The sequence below is a fragment of the Mauremys mutica genome, chromosome 18 (assembly GCF_020497125.1).
Source record: "Mauremys mutica isolate MM-2020 ecotype Southern chromosome 18, ASM2049712v1, whole genome shotgun sequence".
NCBI lineage: Eukaryota > Metazoa > Chordata > Testudines > Geoemydidae > Mauremys > Mauremys mutica.
Window position 1 is genome coordinate 16,483,310 of NC_059089.1, and position 25,922 is coordinate 16,509,231.

General features: G+C 44.9%; 2 protein-coding genes across 23 annotated transcripts in view; one reads left to right on the forward strand and one right to left on the reverse strand.

Moving 5' to 3' along the window:
- GOLGA2 (golgin A2) overlaps window positions 1-20,066 on the forward strand; it is a 24,544-nt gene extending 4,478 nt beyond the window's left edge. For 3 of the 9 annotated variants that reach the window (XM_044992313.1, XM_044992310.1, XM_044992314.1), the window contains 25 exons: window positions 2,178-2,312; window positions 2,953-2,996; window positions 3,157-3,220; window positions 3,734-3,793; window positions 4,232-4,312; window positions 6,164-6,202; window positions 7,294-7,356; window positions 7,626-7,719; window positions 8,386-8,492; window positions 9,068-9,126; window positions 9,339-9,480; window positions 10,171-10,260; window positions 10,422-10,529; window positions 10,636-10,723; window positions 11,588-11,934; window positions 12,912-13,025; window positions 13,459-13,683; window positions 13,919-14,018; window positions 14,109-14,197; window positions 15,061-15,214; window positions 15,381-15,448; window positions 16,064-16,166; window positions 16,447-16,553; window positions 17,139-17,310; window positions 17,427-19,857. In XM_044992313.1, coding sequence (XP_044848248.1) covers window positions 2,178-2,312; window positions 2,953-2,996; window positions 3,157-3,220; window positions 3,734-3,793; window positions 4,232-4,312; window positions 6,164-6,202; window positions 7,294-7,356; window positions 7,626-7,719; window positions 8,386-8,492; window positions 9,068-9,126; window positions 9,339-9,480; window positions 10,171-10,260; window positions 10,422-10,529; window positions 10,636-10,723; window positions 11,588-11,934; window positions 12,912-13,025; window positions 13,459-13,683; window positions 13,919-14,018; window positions 14,109-14,197; window positions 15,061-15,214; window positions 15,381-15,448; window positions 16,064-16,166; window positions 16,447-16,553; window positions 17,139-17,310; window positions 17,427-17,671 — 2,898 coding nt within the window. In that variant the 3' untranslated portion in view covers window positions 17,672-19,857. Of the gene's footprint in view, window positions 1-2,177; window positions 2,313-2,952; window positions 2,997-3,156; window positions 3,221-3,733; window positions 3,794-4,231; window positions 4,313-6,163; window positions 6,203-7,293; window positions 7,357-7,625; window positions 7,720-8,385; window positions 8,493-9,067; window positions 9,127-9,338; window positions 9,481-10,170; window positions 10,261-10,421; window positions 10,530-10,635; window positions 10,724-11,587; window positions 11,935-12,911; window positions 13,026-13,458; window positions 13,684-13,918; window positions 14,019-14,108; window positions 14,198-15,060; window positions 15,215-15,380; window positions 15,449-16,063; window positions 16,167-16,446; window positions 16,554-17,138; window positions 17,311-17,426; window positions 19,858-19,953 lie in introns of those variants that run through there. The other 6 variants (XR_006574144.1, XM_044992311.1, XM_044992315.1 and 3 more) reach the window with 6 other exon arrangements.
- Window positions 20,067-21,861: 1,795 nt separating this feature from the next.
- The window catches only part of DNM1 (dynamin 1), a 102,246-nt gene continuing 98,185 nt past the window's right edge, over window positions 21,862-25,922 (reverse strand). For 6 of the 14 annotated variants that reach the window (XM_044993112.1, XM_044993113.1, XM_044993104.1 and 3 more), the window contains one exon: window positions 21,862-23,913. In XM_044993112.1, coding sequence (XP_044849047.1) covers window positions 23,841-23,913 — 73 coding nt within the window. In that variant the 3' untranslated portion in view covers window positions 21,862-23,840. The remainder of the gene's footprint in view (window positions 23,914-25,922) is intronic. The other 8 variants (XM_044993111.1, XM_044993105.1, XR_006574248.1 and 5 more) reach the window with 5 other exon arrangements.

Sequence of the window (25,922 nt, forward strand, 5' to 3'; positions counted from 1 at the left end):
AGCTGAGCTAATGCTGTCATTGGTGTCTTAACACAGCCTGGCAAATCCCTCCCACCTCACCCACTGTAGCTTTCTGGTTGTGTGGCAGGGAGAGAAGCTGACAGAACAGGAGCCCTTGAGAAAAAGCAAATGGATCCTAGTGTGTATGAGTCTGGGTGGAGTTACCAGTTTTTTATTGAGTTATTAGAATTTCACAAGTTTAATTTTTTGAATGAGTATTTTGGTATTTTTAACATGCCCCTCAGCAAATTAGCTCTTTATGTTGCTTTCTTCTCAAAGCTCCTTTTCTGAGAATGACTTTTGTCACTATTACTGCTACCTTATATTGATTACATCTTTGAGCATGGTGCCCTAGATATGTAAAAAGACATGGTCCTACCCTGAAAAACTAAAAAATACAATTAAAATCAAATACTGCATTGGGGTGGAGAGGGATTCCTTCTGTCCACTTTGTAGTCTGTGTTGGTCATTTCCTAAACCAGTATCAGGGCAAAATAACCTGAGATTGGAAGCACTGGTGAGGTGGAGGGATACATTAAATGTTGTTAGGAATATTAAGTGTATTGAACTCTGACAGCATGAATCAATCCTGCTAAAAAGACTTTAAAAAATTGGCATTGGCTTTCCCCATTCATCTAGCTCAGTGATCTTGTTAGTTTCATCAAGTCCATGTCCTATACCTTAGTGTTTGTAGAATTTGGGAGAAGTTCTGATCAGGAAGGAAATAGGAGGCAGCAAAATCCCTCTCTGCTCCTCCAAGCAGTCATGAAGGGGGAAGGGAAGAGAGAAATGTTTCATCTTCTGTCTGAGCAGCCAGGAAGGAGGTGCTGGAATAAGAGAGGAAACTATCAAATGGAGTTGCAGAGAGCCACAGAATGCTTGTGAGGCTTGTCTTGACGTTGCACTGACATTTGCTTTGTAGCCTCTATAGATGATGACTGATTGCAGTGTGGCAATGTAATGACACACATTGCAACAGGATGCCGGAATGTTGCACTGGGACTTTGTGGCTCTCCAGGACTACTTGTCCTGCAGGGTTGAAGATAGATATGAGGGATTCTCCAGTTGCTCTGTAGTTTGGTAGAGGTAGTTGGTGTTAGATTATGCCTCTCCCACAAACACCAAACTTATTTCTGTACAGAGATACAAAGATGCATTTCTTGACCCTCTTCCCCACTTAAGGCAAACTCAGCTCTAGCATATGAAGGTGTCACTTCTCTGGATTCCCACAGGAGTTGCATTTGCTTACACCAGGGCTGAGTTTGGTCTTTTGATTTATAATGCCCTCCTAGGCCTGGTCTACACCTAAAACTTAGATCGACCTAACCGCATCGCTCAGGGGTGCGAAAAATTCTCACCCCTCAGAGATGTAGTTAAGCTGACCTAAGCCGTAGTGTAGACACCACTAAGTCAATGGATTCTTTCTTCCATCAACCTAGCTACCGCCTCTTGAGTGGGTGGATTTACAATAGCAATGGAAAACCCCCTTCTGTCACTGTAGTAAGTGTCTACACTGGTGTGCTACGGCAGCATAGCTGCAGCTGTGCCATTGTAGCCACCTTGTAGTGTCGCTGTACCCTTAGTGTCAAACTCTTCAGTTGAGAGCATTCCACAAATTTCAGGAAAGGATGTGGGGGATTAACACTTGAGTCAAACTAATCCAGTTCTTGAGTGGTCACTAACCCATTCTGTTCCATCTCCATTTGTGCTCATTGACCAGTGTTCTCTCCAGAGACAGTCTGAATGTGGTGCTTTGCAAAGCAGAGCCAGTAGATCTGGCATTGCCCTTGTTCAATCTGCTATAGTTCCCTTGCAGTAAACGTAGCAGCTCTATTTCTGCATGCAGGTTTACAGTCTGGCAAACAAACTGCCTCTCATTAAAGAAGTGAGCTGGATTGCCAGACACTAATTCTGGATAAGGCCCCCTCATCCAAGCTGGAGACTGGGACAGTAGACGACAGTGTTTATTATTCAGTGAAGAAAAACAGGTTGATGGATTGACCTGGCTTGCTCTGGGGAGAACACAGTTTTTTTGCCAAAACACGTCTGTAGTTGACCACAGTGCTCACTTGGCATGTTTTGTGCATGGAGATCACATGGGTATTGTATTCACATGTTTGTGTGTGTCCCTTCCTCCTGCATGTAGATTGTAATCCTTGTGCTATATTTTGTGACAGGCATACTTTGACAGTGATGTTTCCGCTCATAATGCTGAACAGCTTGCTGCTGATGTCCCCGTGTTATCTAACAGCAACAGCCTACCTAGCTGTGGCTCTGTCATGCCTGGTCCTGGTAGCATACCGCTGTCACAGGTTTGTGAGCATTTGCATCCTGAATACCACCAGTGCACTGATGATGCCCGTCTTATGCTAAGCTGAAATGTTTGACTAGCACATGTTTTCCAAACAAGTGTGTAATTCTCTCCCCTCCACTCAGTCTTGGTCCAGCTGTGAGCAAAATGAGTTTCACACCATGTAAAAAGCTTTAGGATTTACATCCTATGTTGGTTATTTCCCTTCCTCTCCCCCAGGGACCATCCTCAGGAAAAGAAGAGTCTCCTCCAACTGGAGTAACCTTCCTTTCTTTACAAAATGTTTAAGAATTAAATTGAACCTTTCCAACAAGGCAAATAGTTTGTGATATTGAGGAACTGTTCAAGGCTTTGACTGACCTACTGTAATATTCATTGGGTAAATACTACATAAGGCCTTTCAACTTGTGACATGAGGAGTCCCAAAATTAGCAAAAATTATCCACAATGTAGGCCTGACTTGGGTTGTGCTTTCAGTGTTAGGTTCCCCTTTGGACGGACTGTGGTAACGACAAATGCTATGTAATCAGAGTCCTAGGGTGTGTTTGAGTGTGCCTGAGTCGTGTGTGTCTGTGTGTCTCTCCCTCTCTCTTTTTTCCCCCTCTGGTATAGTCATGTGATTCTTGTGTTTTACCTCACAGATACAAGATGCCGATGATCCTAAAAATGCTTTGGATGAAAATAGGTGTGTGTCTTTGTTTAATAAAAAGTGCTTGTAACAGGGTCCTAAAGAGGCCAATAAGTTAACTTTGCTTGTAGAAATTACCCTCAGTGCTGTCCAGGCCTGGGCAGTTCCATGAATGGACCCGCTCCTAAAGGAATGCATTGTCTTTCTCCATTCTCAGGTCTCTCTCATCGACAGAGAGTCTCCGCCAGTTGTCTGAGCAGCTCAATGGCTTGGTGTCACAGGTACCATTTAATTCCATTTTTTTTAAAACTCAAGCTGGGGGTGGGGGAGGAGGTAAGTAGCCAGTACAGTAATATTCCTTTTAATCCCAGAGTTCTTTGCAGCCAGCCCACTAAACAATAAGACATTTGAACACTGAAAAGCAGAAACCATTGTTTTAGGAATGTGAAACTCAGTCAGTGGGAAGAAAACCAGAGTGGGAATTGGAGGACAGCATGTATTCATGGAAACATGCTCTCTCAATTCAGTGGCAGTAAATCTGTGATACATGGTCTATATATTTCACCTAAGACCATTTCTGTAGATGCTGTGGGCAGAGGTCAACAGACCAGACCAGTATGTATGGTCACATTATGTACCAACCTTTGTATGGTGCCTTGATAAACTTAAAGTGAAAGGCACTAGGTAAATATTGTGCTGTTGGGGGTATGTTTGTACACCCTCCTCCTGTTTTATATTGAGCTTGTGCCCTTGGGATATTCAATTCAGTTACTCTTCCTGACTTTTTCTTGTAGTCCACATCCTATGTGAATGGCGAAAGTGCTGTGTCTTCCACAAATATGAAGGAGATGGAGGTAAGAACTCAGTTTCTGATTCCAACATTCACTTGGATAATATCACTGCTGATCACCCAATGGGACCTTCTGTGATTGTTGTATTGAATCTTCTCAGTAACGCAGTGTGGTTTATAACCCTGACAGCGAAGCTATGCCCAACATTTGGAGCCAAGCATCGGTGGCAGCTCCACCTTTGGATGCTGGAGCTATTAAGGAGCCGTCCTGAGTGCAGCCACTACTCCCAGTTAATGTCTTTAAATGGGAGTGAGATCTTTATTGGAATGGATACAACATCTTGCCATCTAGCATATACTTGTTAAAAGTGAAATGTTTTTTGGGGACTCAAACTAGATCAAAATTGTGATACTGATTTATTTTCTGTCCTAATAATTGCCTTTTTTCCCCTTCTCCTCTGCCCCCTTCCTTCTCCTCCTTCTGTCTGCATGCGCCCATCAGACACGTTACCAGGAGCTGGCAGTAGCCCTAGATTCCAGCAATCTAACTAACAAACAGCTCAGTACAAAACTAGAGGAATTGGTAAGAAACAATCCAGCCAACCAGTTTGACATTGTCCTTGCTGCTTCTCCATGCTCTCTGGGTGTCTGCAAGATTATGGGTTCTTTTACAGTGCCACAAGGGAAGCTGTTCTCACAGCATTGTATGGAGAACAAAGTGGATTTTATGGACATTCCCATTCAGAGGGTAAAAAGTCAAATTAAAAGATGACTCCTGAATTTATTGGCTTGTCTGAGCCATATGAAATATAGTCATGGGGTTTTAGGTAAATGTACTTTGCCATAGGTGATTAGCATCATGATAAAGCAACTAATCCTGGGACAGATCGGCATCCACTGAATTCAGTAGGAGCAGGCTCAGTGGTAGCAACATTAAAATCTGTGTTTTCTCCAGTTGATCTTGCTGTTCCAACTTTGTCTGCAGAGTGGGAGTAATGGGGCTAGGAGTGAGCATAGGGACTGGTATCTGATCATCTCTGCATCTGTGGCACTTTGAATGAACCACTTTGTCCTATAGCCTGCATGGATGTTGCTGCTGCTTTTCAGCCTGTTGCTTTAACACAGCAAGAGAAACAACCGCAAAGGATTAGTTTCAGTCTGAAAAGAGCCTGCTTGGTTTGAAATATTTTTCTCCTTGTTTCATTCCCCCCACTTTCCTCCCTGCAGTTTAGGGCTCTCCTCAGTGCATCCCATGGCCCCTTTTGTTTTGCTGCATTGTTTTTCCCCTTGTATCCCTTTTTCTCTTGTAGTATTGAGGCTGGGCGGCAATTTCCACCTGTTATCAGAGCAGTGCCCACCAGCGACTGTCGCTGTTTGCCTGCTTCCACACAGGCATATGAAGTGGTCTCTTGCCTGGAATTACACAAGGCCTATGCTGTACTCCCGGGTTTGCACTTGTCCACTGGTTCTGTTAGGATCAAAGCCTCCAATATATTCTCCTTCCACACACAATCACCTTCCTAAAATGCTTCTTGAGTAGGATTAGATAAACAGCTTAGCCAAAGTTGATGTCTGTAACTCCTGTGGAAAAGACAGTAGCTAGCTATTGATAGCAAATAGGAACATTGCTCCACATATCACAGTGGCTGCTCGTATAGCGTGGTATAGAATCTCTGATCACTTTGTCTTCATGCCGTGCACCCCCACCCCACCCCCCAGAACCTAGCACTGTTTTTCTCATTAAACCTCCAACCACTTCTCCAGTGAGATTAGAACAGGTTGGGACAGTATTGTGTATATGCTAGCGCTTTCTCCACGTTTTGTCCTTAGTCCTCCCATCTGATCCACGTGGACCGGGGATTCCTGTGCACTGGCAGAGCCATGCTGACTTAAATGGGGCTCCACATGGTATAAAAGTCTCTTTATGCAGGCTCAGGGCTTTAACATATTGTCAGTGTAGTGTCTAAAAACATCTGAGGGAAGGGAGGAGAGAATGTGGTTCTCTTTATAGGATTCTGATGTATCATTAATGTGATATAACATCAAGTACTACAATAATAAACACCTTAAAATGTAGGATGTGAATTTAACAGGGATGATGCTGAGATCAAATATAATAAGCATTTTGGGTTTTATTACCTAAGCAGTTCTAGTGTGGAATGGGGATGTTCTTTTGAAGACTAAAGAACATACACTGAGCTGGCTAATACACTTCTCAGGAGCCACATGCCATGACCCTAGAATCTATAGTTTTAATAGTTGAAACATCCTATCTTTGTAGCAAATGCCGAAAAGATTTAACAGAACTCCTGTTTGCAATAGCTAGCCATGTGTGTGTCCCATGTCTTTGGTTAAGATTGAAGACAGATTTACTGATCTCGTCAGTAAGAAAGTGATTGTTAGTACTGATGCATCAATTTTGCTCCTTCTGCAGAAACTGCAAAACCAAGAGGCTATGAATCAGCTGGAGAAGGTAAAATGCCTCCAATAAACCCTCATCTTAGGATAGGTACATCAGTAGATGTTCTTCTCCCCAAGAGGAGCGGATATTTGTGAAGTACTGTGGCGCAGACATACATGACCCAGCCTTAGGTGGATAAAATGTGTGAAGATAGCATTATATACGTTATAGAGGGCGCTGGGAAGTCCTTCTGCACGCCATCCTAGTTTGGTTTAAAAAACATCAAGTACTACATCATCAAGTACTACTAAAAAAACCCAAACTCATAGTTAGAATGCTTACATATAGCTTTCCTTAGGCAAACATAATTAGCTGGCATAGCTGACATACTGGCAAAACCAAAGGAAAAGTGTCTGTTCCAATCCACTGTCACAAATGCTGAGTGGGATTAAAAAACTCTGAAATGAAAACATTTAATATATTGTAAAGTTTCTCCTTACTGTTATCATCATCATAAAATCATAGGGTTAGAAGAGACCACAAAGGTCATCTAATCTAACCCCCTGCTAACATATTTTAAAGGAGATACAACCCTTACCTTGAATAAGTGTCTTTTTATATTAAAAGTTACCAGCCTCCACTGGTAACATGCTCTGTCTATAACTTGCACCTTATTTTTCCTTTTCCAAGATAACATTAATGAAAGATCCCATTTCATTCATAACTAAAGTTCTTGTTACTTAGAAACGTTGTCAGGTAGTTTAGGCCCAAAATGGAGATTTTTGTACTTTGACCTTTTTTTTTTTTTTTAAACAAGACCTTATGTTAAAATGAATTTTTATTGAATTTCAATTCAATTAAGCAGATGTGCTTATGTTTAGATTTAAACATTCCCCTATAATTTGCAGTCCAAAAACTGCAGGATTGTGCTATTGTGTGAGAACTTCAATGTAAAAGAGCCTAATCCATTGCCCATGCTGAGTAAAGTGCAAAACATAAATACAAAGTTTAAATTGTGAACTGCAAATTAGGTCTTTAAAATTCTTTGTGTCAATTGGATATTATTATTACCACAAGAAACCTAGGTTACAATTGTATTTAAAAAAGAAGTCCCATTTAAAAAAAAAAGTTTTGTGTTTAATGTACATGGTTTCTTTACACAGGAAAAGAAGGGGTTTGAACAGAAGTTTGCCAAGGAGCAAGGAGCACTGAGGGAACAGCTACAGGTAAGAGAGAACTTTTCCATTTCAGTCATATCATCTGGTCTTCACTTGGCTTTTTCTGGACTTCCTAACACTGGGATGTTCTTCCTTCTGAAATTCATCTATTCATCCAGCTATTCAGGAAAGGCATTTGGTCAGCCAGACTGTAGACTCATCCTATGGATTTATGTTAATCTTTCTGCCTTTAGTGAATTATCTTTTTGTGACTGCTGTGGAGATGTAGTTCCAAGCACAGGTATCCCATATTGAGCTGCTGTTTTCTTTTCCCAAAGGTTCATATCCAGACTATTGGAATCCTAGTCTCTGAGAAATCTGAATTGCAGACAGCACTAGCACATACACAACAAGCTGCCCGGCAGAAATCAGGTATATCGACTTTGAGCATTCAACTGAGGTTGTTGGAACTAACCAAGGATCTTGAGTCATGGGCACTGTATTCACTGGCAGGCTGCCCATAACACTCAGTGACTTCTTAATGATAAATAATTGGCACAATTATTGTTTCTATCATCCAAGCTATCCCCAAAATCAGACCCCATTGATTCCAGAAGAATCAAGGTTCTTTTGTATGTTGCTAAAACCCTGTTATGACTGTTAGATACTGGTGATTATCCAGGCTGTTACTTTCTTACCGTCCTGTTGGCTGCTTTTCAGCTGAACACCACAGCTGTCATGGTAAGATAAGTTTTCATTCTCAGCTGAAGTCCAGCAATTTTCTGTATTATAAAAGTGATAAATAAGCACCCAGTGCTTTTTCATCTGCAGACAAAGGGGGTATCAACTCCATTTCACAGATGAGGAAGCTGAGGCACAGAGAGGTTAACTTGCCCAAGGTCACACGGGAGTCAGTGGCAGAGTCAGAATAGAACCCAGCTCTGTTGACTTCCAGACCTGTATCCACTGCGCCATGCTACCTTCCTTAAAGTGGGGGAGAGTTTAAGAATTTGTGGGCTGAGAAGAACGTGTAGTTCAGCCAGTTTTGTAAAACTGTTTGCAGCCTAGCCCCACCTGAATCTGTTTTGACTTGTTCAGGAGAAGCTGAAGACCTTGCTGCACGGTTGCAGTCATCTCGCCAGAGGGTATCTGAGCTGGAACGCACTCTGTCCTCCATCTCTACGCAGCAGAAACAGCTGGAGAAAGTAAGTTATATCCCCATTTACACTTTAACAGTTGTGCTCTTTCCGGTGCATCTTTCACTAAACTGCTGCATGCTTAATGGTCCCATCTTTGAGAAGAGGGAAGCACAAGCCCTGTAAACAAAGTTCTGTACCCTTCATGATCAAGGCAGACTTTTTTTCACTTTTTGCAGCCACTAATCTTTGGTCAAAACTTCTGTTTTCAGATCTGGCACCTTGCTTCATCTGTCTTGCCAAATCCAAACAATGAAAGCCCAGGAGCTTCTCCATCAAAGAGACACTTTAGTATTGGTGCTAATCCAGACCTTTGCAACACAACCTCATGGCTAGTTACTGGTGTCAGTTTGAAAAGACTGACCAGATAGGCTTAGCTCCAGTGCTGGCTGGCTGTAGCCTGATACGAGGTTCCAGGCAAATCCGTTCTGAGGTTCCAGCCATAATACTGCTGTGAATTCAAGTTCTTGACCTTCTTAGTTCCACATTAGCTGATCTGTAGAAGGCTGAGAATAGTTAGTTTTAAGCTTTCCTTGTTGGTTAGAGTCGGGGGTTGATTTGTGTATGTTTTCCTCTTTCTCTAGCATAATAGAGAGGTAGTGAAGGAGCGAGACAGCCTGAAACTGGATCTGTACAAACAAAGGTCAGTCCTACTCTGTATGTTACTGCAAGTCCAGTAATGTTGAACCCTGTGAGAGCTGCCCTCTCATGCCTAGAATACAAGGGGTCTCTTCCAGTGCACAGCCTGTCCTCCTTTCAGCCACCAGAAAGGACCAGATTGTAAATTTACCTCATGAGTAACAAAGAACTAGTGGCAAAAGTAAGGATTATTGCTAATTTCTTTCTGTCTCTCAGCAAAGGCAGTGAGGAACTCAAGCAGCAGAACTCGGAACTGTCGGAGAAGCTTCACTCCCTGGTCTCTAAGAACTCAGCCATGAAACTGGATTTGGAGGATTTGCATAAGAAACTGGAAATGGCTGAGCTGATGATTCAACAGGTGATTGCAGTGTTATTGGGAGGTGGATATAAGGATAAGGCCTTGCTCTGAAGGTGGGAAAGGGGATCATAGGTCAAAAGAGAATTGACCACTGGGTGGCTTTTACTCACTACCATTTACCAAACAGCATACAGTGCTTCACAGAGACAACTTCCGAATGAAGAGGTCTTCATCAAGGTTTATGGAGAATGGGAGCCTGTTCTCTGAGGAGTTTGGAGTGGTGGACCATAGACACCATGACATCCCAAGGATTGGACTAGTGTCTCTCAGTTTTTTTTAAGGCCAGAAGGGGCCATTCAATCATATAGTCTGACATCCAGTGTAACATAGGCCAGAGAACGTCATCCGGTTATTCTTGGATTGGATTGGATTGTTTGACTGATGTATATCTTTCAGAGATGTAGGAAAGAGGAGCTGCCCCAATAAGGTACTAGCGGCTGCTATCTCCTTCATACAGTAGATAGAACTGTTGTATGGGGTAGAACCCCCATGTCAGCCTGTTTCTAAACAGCCAGTCATCTCAACCCATACTTTTTTAATATAAACTTGTTGAACTAGAACAAAGAGGAATTTACAGAACCATAGAAATTACCACATGGATCGTGTCACAGGTTGCAATCAAAGGGAAGAGGTATAGAAGAAAACAAGGAATGCAGGCATTTCCCATAACTTCTTTGATTTTCCTGGCAGTTTTCAAGTCAGTCAGGGATTCTGGATGCAAACCAGCAGTTGCAGTTGGCATTGGAAGAGCGGGCAAACCTGGAAACACAGATTACTCAGGTAAGAGAGCATATGGAATATGCTGAGGATCCATATTGCAGCCTTTGTAGGGAAACTTGTCTGGCAGGGCAAAAGAGTGTGAGACTCTGCACTAATACTGGTCTCCTCCAGCTGTACTCTTTGAGCAATAATGCTCCAGTTTCCTCTGTCGTCCTGAGCAGCTGTCAGAGTCGCTTCGCCAGCTCCAGGTTGAAAGGGATCAGTACGTAGAGAAGCTGAAGGAGGAGGGCAGTATCTGGCAGCAGCGGGTACAGCAGCTCTCTGAGCAGGTAAAAACAGCAGCATCTTCTCTGGTGTATATGGAGGCATTATTGTTACTGATGCTGGGGAGGCTGACTCTACTGATTTGACTCCTCCCTTTCTGGGACCATACAGGTCCATACGCTGATGGAGGAAAAGGAGAAGAATGTGACCCAGATTCAGGAGCTGGAAGCCAGTGTTGCTGAGATGCTAAGCAGATCAGGTAGGCTCAATCAGAGCTTAGCATTGTGGAGCGCCAGCAGGCTAAAGCAAGGCCCATTATGTAGAACTTCAGTACAGAGAAGGGGCAGTAGGTTTGATATCCCCAAACCATAAGGACAGCTAGAAAGGATTTGTGAGAAACTTACCAGCCTAGTGCCTGTCAAACAAGACCATTCAAACCATCACCCAGCCATGTCTGCCTGTTCTTATCCACCTGATCAAACCTCCAGCTCCTATGGTCCAGTGAAGAGGAAAGAGAACTCTGGTTCATCTGTGCTGTCCTAACACCCAGCCAGGTGGAGAAAAGCTTCTTAGTGGGGAACTAAGGCCTGGTCTACACTGGGGGTGGGTTCGAACTAAGGTACGCAAGTTCAGCTACGCGAATAGCGTAGCTGAACTCGAACTACCTTAGTTCGAACTACTTACCCGTCCTGACGGCGCGGGATCGAAGTCCGCGGCTCCCCCGTCGACTCCGCCACCGCCATTCGCAGTGGTGGAGTTCCGGAGTCGACGGGAGCGCGTTCGGAGTTCGATATATCGCGTCTAGATGAGACGCGATATATCGAACTCCGAGAAGTCGATCGCTACCCGCCAACCCGGGCGGGTAGTATGGACGTACCCTAAGGGAGCTAACAGCACATAGCAGCAAGCTGTGGTCTTTCTCCTCTCGTTTGTCTCTTCCTAGGAACCATCTGCTCCCAGAGGGAGGGTTGGATAGTGCTGTCAGTGACACACCCTTAGATAGAGGGGTTGATTGTTGTGTTGGCTGAGGAAAGGCCTATTCACATTAAAGGGTTCTGTACCTCTAACCTATTGTGAATGGTGCAGCCCTCCAACCCAGCTGATTGTAACTCCATTTCCTCAGCAGCTAAGGCTAATGACCGTGAGCCTGCCCTGCCAGAAGGGCCCACGGAAGCTGAGCTGAGCCTGCAACAAGAGGTCCAGCGGCTGCAACAAGAGAAGGAGGAACTTCATGGGCAGTACCAGGCCCAGGTGCGGGATAACGAGCAGCTGAGCCACCTCAACCAGGAGCAGGAGGAGCGGCTGCAGGAGCTTGAGAAGACTGTGCAGCGCTATAGCGAGGAGTCTGTGGACAGACAGCAGATCCTGGAAAACATGCAGAGCGACAAGGCCACCATCAGCCGGGCTCTCAGCCAAAACCGGGAGCTGAAGGAGCAGCTGGCTGAGCTGCAGAACGGCTTTGTCAAACTGGTACGTCTCTCCCGGGCATGCAGCCCTTTGAACTCCAGGGTACAATCGTAGTGCAGCATGAACAGCGACGCTGACCTCTGGGCAGAAGCATTGTCCTGGCCTTGCCTGCTGGTGCTTTGGTTGTGACAGCTCTAGCATTAGACCTCGGTGTGGTGGAACTATACAGTCTCTCCAACTCCCTAGTGAGCTGCTGGGGGATCACCCGATATCTCTGCTTGTCTCAACGGCGTTTTCTTCTTTCCTTCCCTTGTGTCCTCCACCCTCAACTGGACTGCTTTTCTCTGCCTTGGGCATTTCTCCTGGCTCTTTGTCCTTGAGGGCCCTGTTGTCTGTCCCCATATTTGCATGCCTGTCACCCATGAGGAGGCTCTTCCCAACTTCTTTCGCCTCTTTCTCTGCTGTCAGTATTACTCCTCCTGCCCCTGCATCCTGTTGTGGCTTCGTGCCTTTCATTGCAGCATAAAGCTCCCCAGCATCCTCTTCAGGGCTCTGTGCAGTCTTGCTCCCTGTGTCTTTGCCCTCTTGTCCTTGCATTCTCCCTCTAGTTACCTGCTCTCTTCAGTCCTCTCTGAACTCCTCCCTTTGTCTCCTCACCCTCTTCACTCTGCCTCTTTTTTTTTTTTATGCCACCCCTGTGCTTGGCCAGTGAGAGGCTGTGCTGTGTGCCAAAACCCTTTTCTCTTATGGCACCTTCCCTGTTTTGATCCTCATGCTATTGTCCCCTCGCTGTCTTGCTCAAGCTCTTATCCCAGTTTTGTGTTCCTCTGTCTGAATTAGAATGACTGAGGGCAGGGACTTTGGGCCCAATACAGCTACTTACACGCCAGGATTGCAATACCCCTCCATTTCAAGAGGAATTGCACCATGTTATGCTAGCACTGAGTACGGCCTGTTGACTTGGTTTGTAAAGTGCTATGTACATTTATGGTGCTTGATTTAGGGCAGTTTTCTGATATGGTGGCTCTGCATCATTTCAGACAAATGAGAACATGGAGGTGACAAGTGCCCTGCAGTCGGAGCTGCATGTGAAGAAGGAATTGGCCAAGAAGATTGGGCAGCTACAGGAGAAGCTGGCTGAGCTCACAGAGACGGTAATGCACTGCGGTACAGCAGCAGGGTGATAACGTACCAGGTTCTGAAATAGGATAGGCTTTGATGTAAAGATGGAAATTGTTCATTTTCACAGCAGTCTGGGAGCCAGTCTTCACCATGTACCTTGTCTGCACCCTGCTGTGGATGTCTGGCATTTGTGCCAGTCAGAGTTTAGTAGGGTGAAGCACCCGCTTCTGGCTCATTCAAGGGGTGATACTGACAATTGTCTCCTAGCTGGAGTAAGAAAAGATCTGGTGCCAACTGCCACAGTCTACAGGAGAGTCAGAAGCTGCCTTGTTTCCCATGCTGAAAAGGAGGGTGGTGCTGTGTGATTTATGCCCTGTGAAGATGAGGATATGCAGGGGATAGTCTTCAGCTGTGTGTGTAGAGTTGGAGCTTTCGGTGATGGGTTGATCTTATTCTGTTTGTCAGGTGGAACTGAAAACGCGGGAGGCCCAGGGCCTTCAGGAGCAGCGGGATCAGTACTATGGCCACTTGCAACAGTATACTGTGGCATACCAGCATCTGGCCAATGAGAAGGAAGAGCTGCATAAACAGTACTTGCTTCAGACACAGCTCATGGACCGTCTGCAGCATGAAGAAGTGCAAGGCAAAGTGACAGCGGAGTTGCATCTCAAGGAGCTGCAGCAGACCAAGGTAATGGGGATAGGCAGGTGTTGAAGGATGGTAGGCAGGACTCTGTGTATATGTTGTACTTTCTGCATTACCCTGTGTGGGTGCCGGGGCTTCCTGCATTACAGACAGGCTTGTGGTCAAAACATACCATTTTTCTATTGCTGGTGAAAATATTGGGAATCTAGTTTAGCTGGTGCAGGTCTCAAGTGTGTGGGAGCCATCCAGCCCCTCCAGTGATTTCCTGCTTCTCTTACAGGAAAGCCTGGCAGCTGTAGCCAAAGAAAACAGAGAGCTGCAGGCCCAGATCAGTCAGTTAGCAGCAGAGTTGGACGATAGAGTGTTGCACCGAGTGGAAGGTACCGGCAGTCTTGTCTTTAGCCCAGCCCAAGCTTCCACCTGGACTATCTATTGTTAAAGCTCCTTTGTATATTTCCTTTGTCTCATAGGAGATGGAGTGGAGAATGAAAAAATGGTAGAAGAAACTGTGAAATCTTCACTTGTGATCCCAGAGGATTTTGAAAGCCATGAAGAAATGGTGAGTCCATAGTATGCAGCAAAGTTTCTTTCTTCCAGTTATGCATAAGTACTTGTAAAGTGGGCAGGTCACACTCCCCTAGCAGGGAGACTGTGTGCATACGATTGCTATCTGCCCATGCAGTGAGCATGCACACACACAGAGGCATAGTCAAAGCCCCATGTGCACTGCAGCAGGCACCCAGGATTCTGCAGCAGTCTGGTGTGGCAGACTGGAATCTATTGGCAGCTTCCATTAAATGAAAAATGGAGGGTAAAAAATAATATATGAAAATAACCCAATCAGCTCAGTAGCTCTTGTCTTATTCTGATGCTATATCCCTTAGCTTGGGAGGCAGGTTGGGATTGGTGCATCTTCTGGCTATTTTTGATAGAATGATCATTAGTGAAAATAGGTACTTATTTATAAAGTGTACACATGTTATCTTGGGGTTCAGATTTAACCCACTGAGGGGAATTGGACAGGTGAGACCTCTTGGGCTATTTCCTGCTTCAGTTTACTCTCATTACATTTTTCAGATTTGATCTTCACAGCTGGGAGGGCCAAGATCATAACTCTTTAAAATGAAAGTTGAGGCTTTGTGTCCCCGTTCTGCAGTAAGCAATCGATTCCACAGTAAGCTCTGCAGCTGCAGAATTGTGGATCACACAGGGCCCTGGGCAAGGTCTAATGCAGAGGACTAGGAATAAGTCCCCTCAAATTCTGATCCCAGCTAGAATGCTGACTCACTGTAGGCGGTTTTCCCCATCTATAAAATAAGGATAATCCTTACCTACCTCCCAGAGATACTGGGAGTTGATTGGGTAGTAGAGCTCCATAGATGAAAAGCACTTCAGTGCTTTTCATCTGAAATTGCCTTTTAGGTCACTTTCTTGACATCTGCCATGTCCCAAGTGGAGAAGGAGCGAGAGGAGATGAGACAGCAGCTGGCGGAGCAGAAACGACAGTGTAGAGGTCTCCTGCAGCAAATCGCTGCTCTGAGGCAGGAGCAGCAACATAATGTCACATCGAGTGGAGGTAAAGCTCTGCACTGTTTGTATGGGAGGGGGAGTGCACTAGAAAGAGCCACATGGAGTGGGTGTGTGTGCAAGTGCATGCATTTGCCTCTCCCAGTATCAATCAGACTTGCAGTTTTATTGCTCTTCCACAAACTGTACACACTGAATCTGCGTGTCCTTTCCAGGTTACACCACAGACACTGTCCCAGTGGAGGTTCATGAGGCTTTAAAAACTGCCATGGAGAAACTACAGGTGAGCAACTGAACCCCCAGCTGGGCTCTGGAGCCCGGCATCCGGCCCCACGGTATAGCAGACCAAGACTATGTTGCAAGGGAATAAATAGCAAGTCTGGTTTCTATGACACAACTGCCTCCTTTCCTGGGTTTCCTGTGAATGGCTTATCACTTCTGCATCTAGCCTTTGGGATGCTCAGCATGGCCTGCAATAGTTTAAACTCAAAGGGAATGGGTGTAGGGGGCTGGCATTGGTCCTTGATCTTTTTTTGACGACATAGTGGTGGGGCACGCTCAATACCAGTCTCCCCAATGCAGATGAGTGAGAAACTGCTGCTAGAGGCTTAGCAATCTTGAAGCTTTCAGTGCCTGGGAAGCTGTGCTGTTATGGTGGAGAGAAGTTGAAAGGATTCCTTATCCCTGTGGTGTCACTCTCTCTAGCTGTGTTTCCTTCTCCTTTATCCAGCAAATCAGCCAGGCTCTCCCACAGGAGACAAGTTGGGAGGAAAGAACAGTATTGTTTCCTAAGCTCACGCTGACCTGGAAGGTGCTCAGTCGGGGGATTGTTAACCCCCTTATGTGTTCTCTGTGCAAGTGTAGTTGTTCAGAAGGCTGATGCTGGTTATGTGTTCAGTCCCGCTTCACAGACCTGATGCACGAGAAGGCTGACCTGAAGGACCGAGTGGAGGAGCTTGAGCATCGCTGCATACAGCTGTCTGGCGAAACAGACACAATTGGTAAGATTAACCAGCATGAGAGCAAGCTAGACAACCTCTTCAGAGTGCCCAGGGTGTTAATGGAGCCTGACCATTCAGCCACCAACCAGATTTCTACTACCCAAAAATTACCCTGCTGGGTAAAAGACTTCCAGTCTGGTGTCCAGATTGGCTATCAACTGGATTCTAAAGCCCCATAGTTCATTTACCCATTGATATAAAGTTCAGGCAGAGAGAGCTTTATAATATTGTAACCCCTCGGTGCGTTGTCTCTGCCTTATGCTTTTCTGCTGTGTTCCAGGGGAGTATATTGCATTGTACCAGAGTCAGAGGGCTATCCTAAAACAGCGGCACCGGGAGAAAGAGGAGTATATCAGCCGGCTGGCCCAGGATAAGGAAGAGATGAAGGTAAGGGATCCGTCCTATCGAAATAGTTCTCGCACCCTGGATAAGAGGCCAGGAAGCACAAGCAGAATGTGCATGTGCGAAAGCTGATCTCAGCAGATGAGTGGCAGGCATCAAAAGGACATAAACAATACAAACTTTTCCATAAAACTGCCAGTTTTCTGAATTCAGATCTGTAGCACTAGCTGCTGTTCAGCTGTTGGTCTCTCCCGAGAAGATTATCTCCTTGTGCCAGATTCACTGCTGGTTTGGTGAAGTACAGTACAGCAAACTCATCTTCAAAATGCCTGAAACCAGGACTCTGTGTGTCTGTCAGGATGAGTGACCTGCCCAGTGAGGTGCAAACCTACCAATTGTAAGAAGCAACTTGGAATTCTGATGGGGAAACTGCTCTCTGCAGACTTGGCACCTGCCATTCAGGGTGTGGTCTAGTGTGCTTGCAACTGAGTGCGGTTGACCTGGAAATACTGGCCAACTGTCTGGGCCGGGGGGGGCCAGTGTGGTAGAGCAAGCTGTACGTACTGTCTGTGGCCACAGGGAGGACATGTATGTTTCATAGGTTTTGTTTTATTTGCTAACTTGCTACAGATGAAGTTATTGGAGCTCCAGGAGTTGGTGATGCGTCTGGTTGGGGAGAGAAATGAATGGTACAGCAAGTATTTGGCAGCTGCTCAGAACCCAGACATGCTAGTAAGTCAAGAAAGTGGAAGTGCCATTGCAGTTGAGAGGCACATTGAACTGAATGCTACCGATGGAGAAGGTGAGCAATATCCTGTGCAGCGAAGTGCTAGCAGCAACTCCTGCTGGCTAGCAGGAAACCAGACTACGTGGTGTTGGGATGGGAATAGTAACCTGCCTTGCCTTTGTTCTTCACAGGACTGCGAGAGGTGAGTTTAGCAGATGAGCCAGAACAGGAGGCTGCAGTTCTTCAGTCCCATGTATCTAGTCATAGCAAAGGCCCCCACCCCAGTCCAGAGGATCCCACTGCTAAGCAAATCATGCAACTTCTGAGAGAAATCCAGAACCCTCAGGAGAGGGTGGGGTCCCTGTTGGAAAACCCCTGCATTCCTTTCTTCTATCGTGCCGATGAGAACGATGAGGTCAAGATCATGGTGATTTAAATGGCATGAGGAACCTGGCGTGCGGCAATTTTCTGTGAGCCTGTTAAGTACCCAAACTGCTTAAACTCACCCTGTATCTCTGTCCAGACAGTCTGGATAGATTTCCTCTTCATGGGGAAAGAGGGATTGCATCAGACAGAACTCGAGCACCAGACCTTCTCATCTCTCCTTGTTCTCTCTCCTCCTGTTACTTGGTGCACTCTGAGTACAGACTCTGACTTGAAGTAATCATGTGAGGCAGTCGGTAGTGCTGCCTCTGCTGGCCCACATGAAAGTGGCGGGACTTTTTCATGACCTCTGACAGAGTAACTTGAACACTTATTTCCTAGCTCTCCGACAGGACTCTGCTGCTGGCAGCCAGCTTCTCGGCAGTGATTGGCTTGTGACTGTTGCACAAACCATGATTGCTATCTGCCTATCTCCTTCCAAAAGGTTCCTAAAGTAACTTATTCTGGCAACAGACTCCTTGGATTCTGAGTGATTATTTGTGTTTCCCACCATGTATCTGAAACCTCCCATCTTTCTCTACAGCCTGTCTCCTGCACTGTATCTGAAACCAGTCTTGTTAGTCCCAAACAGCCAAAAGACACAGGCTTCTTGCCTGACTAGGCAGCACTACAGAAACTTTTATTCACATTAGATAGGAGGGAAGTGGCCAAGGGTTGCCTTCTGAGTCCTCTTGGGACAGATGCTTGGTTACTTGGCATAAGCTTTATGTGGTTGGTTGAGGGTGGGGTGGAAATGTAACTGCACTTTGAAGGATGATGTTTCACCTTGTTTGTCTGAAAGTTTTATTTATATAAAAAAAGGGAGAAATAAGTAAAAGCAAATCACTTAATAAACGTGCTTTTGTTTTGAATTTCTGGACTCTGGGATTCTAGTTCCCCATCTCTTGGATTCCTTTTTCTCCCTACATCTCCACACGGACTAGCTGAGTGCATTAGCGACCTCCTGGGCTGACCGTAGTCTGCTCCTGGTAATTCCAGACACACATGCAAGAGATGGAGCTCTTCACCTGGAAACGCTTCAAAGTTGCAAAACTGACTGAGGCAAAAACAAGGTGACACATTTGAGTTGAATGTTTGTGCTGAAAGAATCAGTTCCCTGATCTAGAAGCCAAGAAAATGGATTGTGATGAATGGAGCAACTCACTGAAAGACACTGTAAAGATGGTGTGTACAGAACTCAACCACCATGGGTTACCATCTCCATCATCTGCTAGGAATAACACCAGTGTCTGATAAGTAAATATGGGTTTAAAATCTAGAACTTCTTGTCTGCTGTCTGGGCTCAGCAATCCCAGTGGCAGGTCTCGAAGGAGAACTCTCTGGGGAGTGTGTGTGTGTGTGTGTGTGTGTATTTTAAGGAGACCTAACATATAAAGTTGTGCAATGCAAGACAAATTCCAGGTTGATGACTTAAAAGCACATGCACATGCTTGACTCCCATTAGTACCATTCTGTTTGGAACAGAGAGGCTCTGGCAAACAGAGGCTATGCTGGTTTATGATTTTTCTTAGTTAAAATTCTGCAGGTCCTTTCTATAATCAGTTCTGTTTTATTTTGAACGAGCCTTTTTTTAACCGGGTACAGGGAACAGTTGTTCCACAGCAAAAAGCATGTGATGTTTGGGATTTTTTTTAATGAATTTAAACGTTTATTTTAGTGGGGAAAGAGGTTCTGTGGAATAAAATCCATTCACTCCTCTGAAATTTGAACAGCTGAATGTTAGCCTTTCGGGGGAGGACAGAAACTGTTTTTAAGTCCTTTCATTTGAACAGCCCTGGTATTGACTGTCAGTGTTGTGGGCAGAGTGCACTGCTGGAGGCATCAGGCAGGGCACTATCAAGGTGGGCCTATGAGCTCCTGTTTGCACGAGTTTGTGTACATAGTGTATCTGTGTAACATTTTGTATATTCCTTGAAGAAAAAATACAGCCCCTTGCAGCATTTTTGCCTGCTGGGGTTGCTCATAACCTGTATTATAAAAAATGATCTAACTGCAGTGGGGAAGGGTTGTGAATTAATACAGTGTGTTGTTATTATAAAAGGAGTAAATATTTATTGGGTGTTCTATTCCAGGAATGTGAAAGAAAACACTGTTGGAGAAATTTTTGCATTCTGCTTCAGAGGTGATTTAATCCTGTTATAAATTCTTTCTTTCTGAATAAAATTATTCAGGCAAGCACTGACTGTGTGCACGTTTTCTGTTCAGATCATCTTGAAATTTGGCTAGGAAAACTGATAGTGGATTCTTCCTTTCAGAGAGAGATCTTGATTGAAGGTGGGGTGGAAATGTAACTGCACTTTGAAGGATGATGTTTCACCTTGTTTGTCTGAAAGTTTTATTTATATAAAAAAAGGGAGAAATAAGTAAAAGCAAATCACTTAATAAACATGCTTTGTTTTGAATTTCTGGACTCTGGGATTCTAGTTCCCCATCTCTTGGATTCCTTTTTCTCCCTACATCTCCACACGGACAAGGCTTCCACTAGCTGAGTGCATTAGGGACCTCCTGGGCTGACCTTAGTCTGCTCCTGGTAATTCGTTTGGTGACAAGACTATTCCTATGTAAGTATTTGCTAAAGTATTTGGTAGTTTGGTGACAAGATCCAGCATCATTAACTTGGATAAACCACTTAACAAAGTGGTTTGATGCCCCATATTAACACTATGTGAATCCTCTCATTTGCTCAGGACAACTGGGTCCAATGGTTCACAGTCTCTAAAGTACCATTTGTTAAAGGAGCAGTATACTCTCCATCACCAATGTTCTCTGATTTGTCACAGATTCAGGTGAATCACATATTGTGATGCTTTATGTCCAGCATAATTTAGGTTAATCTGTAAGGATTACATTGGTGCCGGGATGTCGTTGCTGAATCAGATTAACCTACAGCAGTGGTTCTCAACCTATTTAGCATTCTGGGCCACATAGACAGCTCTCTCTGTTATGTGGGCTGCATCCATACAATATACATACTACCTGTATGGCCTGGAGGATGTCACATGGGCCAGAGCTTGTGCTGATTGGGCCGCAAGTTGAGCACTGACCAACAGGGACTTGGGAACCTTGACATCCACTTGATGGTATCAGAATGTCCACACAAAATTCAGCCAACCTGGGGGCCTCAGCTGGGCATTGATGGGGCCAGGACCAAAGTGCTGAACAGGCTGATTCTGGGGACCCAGAAACCTTAGTGGGGAAGAAGTTGACATGGAGGGATTCGGGGATTTTGACATATCAAGCAGGCTGGAGCCTCGATGCTGAATCTGTCGACCTTGAAGGATCTGGGGATGGCAGCACTACATCTGTGGTGCTGGGACTTCCGCACCAAATAGATCAGCCTGGAGAGATCCTGGGCCCATGGCACTACATCATCAGGTCTGGGACCTCAGTGCTGACCTAAAGAGACGCAGGGACCTCAGCACCACGTTGACAGTGCCAGAATCTTGGCACCAAATTAGATTGAAACAGAGGAGTGTGGGAACCTCAGCACTGCCTGGCATCAGGTGCCTGCTGGCACCAGAACCTCAGTGCTGGGCTTACTCAGACAACGTTGGGGAGATGGATGTCACTTAAGTGGGGCACATAGCCACTTAAGAGCTAGTTGACATCTGCAGTCCATGCTGGCCTTACACCATGCCAGATGTAGCTGACTGGGCCTAAGAACCCGCCTGCATCAGTAGAGGTGTGTTAGGCTCCTGCAAGTCACCTGATGGTACCATTTCTTCTTTATTCTTCAAACTGAAGAAACAGTCCGATCTGCTTAAACTATCCTTTTAAAAAAGTGCCCCAAAGGGCAGCATCCAGGCCACTGCACCTTCAGTGATTAAAAAGGAAGTGAAAGGCAGTTAGGAACACTCCCTCAGAATCGGACAACTGGCCCCAACAGACACTGCTCACTAGAAAAATTCTGCAGAACAGGCAGTTCAGGGTGTGGTGTTCTTAAAAAGTACGCTGCATGCCTGGGCGTTAAATGAATGCCTGCTGCTTTATTTTCTTGTGAAGAGGATTTGCTTCAGTGTTCTTGACATTTTCTTTGTGTAGCTTGGTGCCACACCTTCTCTTCCCCCCCCCCCCCAGGTGGTAGCATCTGAGTGATGCTCTGTGTGTGTAGTTTGTAAAGCTCTTTGAGATGAAAGGTTAAATTATAATTAAACATAAAGCCTATTCACGCCCAGAGAGAGAGAGAGAGTTTTATTCTACTTGTGGAGCCCATCATTATACAGAAATGATAGTTTATTTCAACCAATAAACAAGAGTGACAGGTAGATCACAAACTGCATCACAGCTACTACCAGCACTGAGATGGTTCACCCACAAGTCGGGGGCAATACAATAACGCAACTGTACACAGCCGAGAATTTAACAATCAGCTCAAAAACTCCATGTCAGGATTCGGTTAATTTGTTGGGTTTGTGGGTGTGGAATATATATATATTCCTCTGTAAGTATTTGCTAAAGTCCACATAGAAGCACAAATGGCTTAAAACACCTGACATATATATAATTAGATCTTATATATATATTTATAGATATTTATATAATAGGATATGTTTCTCATTACTACAATATACTTGTTTTAATTCCTTTAAGCAACTGGGAGGAAAAAAACAGTTTCACTAGAGTCACATCTGATATGTGTATGTCACAAACTACAACAGAACAAGCCATGTGTGAGATGAGTCAGACCATTCCAGGACAGAACAGCTAAGAGGCAGGCAAAGATTCTCAGAGGGAGCAAGGCTACATTTCAAATGGTGGTTTTGGACTCTCTGGGCGGGAGGGACTGGCTTTGCCTGGCCTGCTGGAATTTAAAGAAAGAGACAAAAGAAAAAGAAGGAAAAGAAAGGGAAAGAGGGAGGGGGGAAAAAAAGCATTAAAAGAATAATTAAAACACAGAAAGGAACTGGCATCAGAACTTCAGGCAAAGTGGATCCACAACAGAAATCAAAACCAACAGTACTGGAATAAGAGAACTTAAATCTGAATCAGGGCTGGTTTAAAGCCTGGAGGGTGAATGCTCGTTTTTGCTTCAGCAGAGCCACAACATCTGAGGTGCACAGGATCAATCAACTTTTTAATACTCTTTTTTTTCTTTCCTTTTTACACATACAACATTAAAACAAAATACCCAAATTGTTAAGAAGATGAGTCGTCTGCAGTGGTTACAAGTTTCCTGAAACACATACCATCCGCATGCAAGAAGAAAAGGTTACCATAATCACCACGCTATCCAAAAATACACTGAACAAGAAATGTGCTTATTTGAAGTAGAGATATTTGCAATAAAACATTACTTAGCGAACTCCCTGAAAACTTCTGCTTGTCCATTTGCAAAAGGGGAGCATCATACCTATTCCCCTCAGTTTCTGGAAAGTCAGTTGCAGGCAGTGATGACACAGCTGCTGGCAGAGGCCAGCGGCTCTCCATCAGCAGTATTTCCTCAGCTACTATGGAGAGCTGAGGGCAGGTAGATCCATCTGCTCCGTGCACTCGGAGGTGTGTGTATATGTGCTATCTCAAACTTCGTTCTAGAAGGATTACACTGCTCAATAAAGCTCTCCTCATCTTGATCTCCCTGCCTCGCTTTGAAGTGAGGTTAATTGCACTGTTCCCAACAATATATGAATGTTTGCACCTTAATTCAAACCCATACACTGGACATTTCACCTTTGTTACCAATAATGTCACACATTTTGACAGTATCACTTATTATTCTTCTGAGTTGCGCTTTGTCTTCTTAACTACAACATAAGAAAATAGCTACAGAGCTACAGATTAGTTCAAGGTGCTGAGACACTACAACTAGCCAATGCAGGCAGGACACATTGTTCAGGCTAGATCAGCCAGGTGGAGCATTTGGCTGGGCAGCTTCCATTTGGGCTTAAAGATGCCCCCGCAACTGATCACTCCAAGGAGCCTGTGTCCTTCAAGGTCCCATGCCACTGAATGGGGACTACTCTATGCTCACAAAGCAATACAGAACTCACAAGAGAAGACGAAGAAGAGCTCAATCACTAGCTTGCATTTTACAACACACCAGGAGGGGGCAGTGGAAGGTGAAGGGGTGGGATGGATGAGGAGTGAATGTGCCTGTGGAAGGTGGTGTGGGGCAGGGAAGCCGCGGGTACGGCACTCGTCGCCAGCTGTCTACAGGCCTTGGGTTATAAATCTAAGAGGGACGGTTCAGCTGGTCGGATTATGGTGGGTCGAGTAGGTGAGGCAGGGCCCTTCCTGCTGTGAAAAAGCAGAAGAAAACAAAAACGAGAAGAGAACACACACCGTGGTTAGCATGGCAGTCACAGTCACAATCACACATGCTTCTCCACCTCATTGGAGCTAGTGGGAGGCACCAAAGAAGGGGACCTCAGTTTGGGGAAACGGGTTACCCACAGCATGAGCAGGAGGCCATGGAGAAGTCTTGCAATTTTAAAATCAGCTAAACACTGGCTCCTCTGGTCACTGTGGATCCCTCATAATAATGAGGAAGAATTAACTGCACAGCTATTATCACCTTCCAGCTGGGAATCTCAAAGCACAAAGGCTAATTGCCAGCGACTGCACTGGCACCAGAATGAGAGTCGAGAAGCATGGACACGATAACAGTGAAGCTACTATACCAAGCAAGTGAACGTCAATCACACAGTGTGGACAGTGTCCTCTGGGAGGCGCTGTCACAGAGGCTGCTGGCTGGTTTGGAGAAGCACCCTTCCCCTGCACCAAGGCAGGTGACAGTCTGTAGAATTCAGTTCTCAACGGCTTGGATCATCTTTGAGATTAGCTACCAAACTAAATTTGATCCTTTTGTTCGTATAGTCCTGGGACCCAACAAACATGACTCCCATTGACTTTAATGAAGGGAATTTGGCCCTTGCTATTTGTGACCTGATTTCTTAATATTGTTCCAGCATTTCTATGCTGAAAGCGTTTCAATAAGTTGAATGGGCAGCAATTTGGTCTAAGTAGAAGGCACCAACTTCAGCATTACGAGATTGGCTTCCTGTAGGGGCCACAGTCCCTTTCTCTCATCTGGCTAAATGAAGAGGACGTCAGCTTGAAAATATAGGCTACGAGGAAAGGAGGAAGATTGTGCATAATCTAAACATGGTTAGAAATGGATAGACTTTTATCTGTGAATGAAAACTGTTTGTATATTTTCATTTAAATACTGCCCCTTGCAATGTCCGCAACCCAAACCCAACAGCATCCTTTTAGTGCATGAGATCTGGAAAATGAAACTAATCAGCACAGGGCAAGACTAGTTTCAGTGTCCAAGATGAATGAAATGCAAAGAGCAAACGAATAGGATGTGGTTGAGAGTAAATGAGATTGATATCATTCTGTAGGTTTTAATAGTCAGCGTTTGTATTGGTAACACACACAAGGAAATCTCGTTGAATTTGCACCATGACAGTGTTACATTGATGTGAATCTGGATTCCCTGTGATCCATTTATGAAACAGAACCTGGCTACTGAAACTAAGGCCCTCTCTGTACAGAGGTTTTTTGCATGCTCTAAATCGTTGCAAGCCCTGTTTTGTACAGGTACAAACTGCAGTAAGTGTTTATTCAGTGTTCAACTATTGTAGCTACATTGATGTAGTTATACGGGTGTCAGAGTAGCAGCCGTGTTAGTCTGTATCCGCAAAAAGAACAGGAGTACTTGTGGTACCTTAGAGACTAACAAATTTATTTGAGCATAAGCTTTCGTAGGCTACAGCCCACCAAAGCTTATGCTCAAATAAATGTTAGTCTCTAAGGTACCACACGTACTCCTGTTCTTTATACGGGTGTGAATTTCTACAGTTTAAATAAGCAGTAAGTAGAACCAGAAACTTTCATTCCTAATGCTCAGACATAAGGCCAAATTCAGCCCCGGTGTAAACAGACATCTCCAGTGAAGCCAAGGGCATTACAACCACGTACAGCAGGGCTAAATTTGACCCTTTGTTTCCTGCCTGGGGCAATGTTAGGCCATGACTACACTACAGTGGCTGCAGCGGCATTGCTATGGCACTGCAGCTGTGCTGCTATAAGGTAGATGCTTCCTACATCAATGGAAGGGGTTTTTCCATCAATGTAAATAATCCACTTCAGAAGGAATTCTTCCGTCGACCTAGCTTTGTCTACAGTGGGGGTTAGGTTGACCTAATTACGTCTCTCAGGGCATGACATTTTTCACAGCCCTGAGCAATGTAGGTTGATCTAATTTTTAGGTGTAGGTCAGGCTTACTGTACCACTCGAA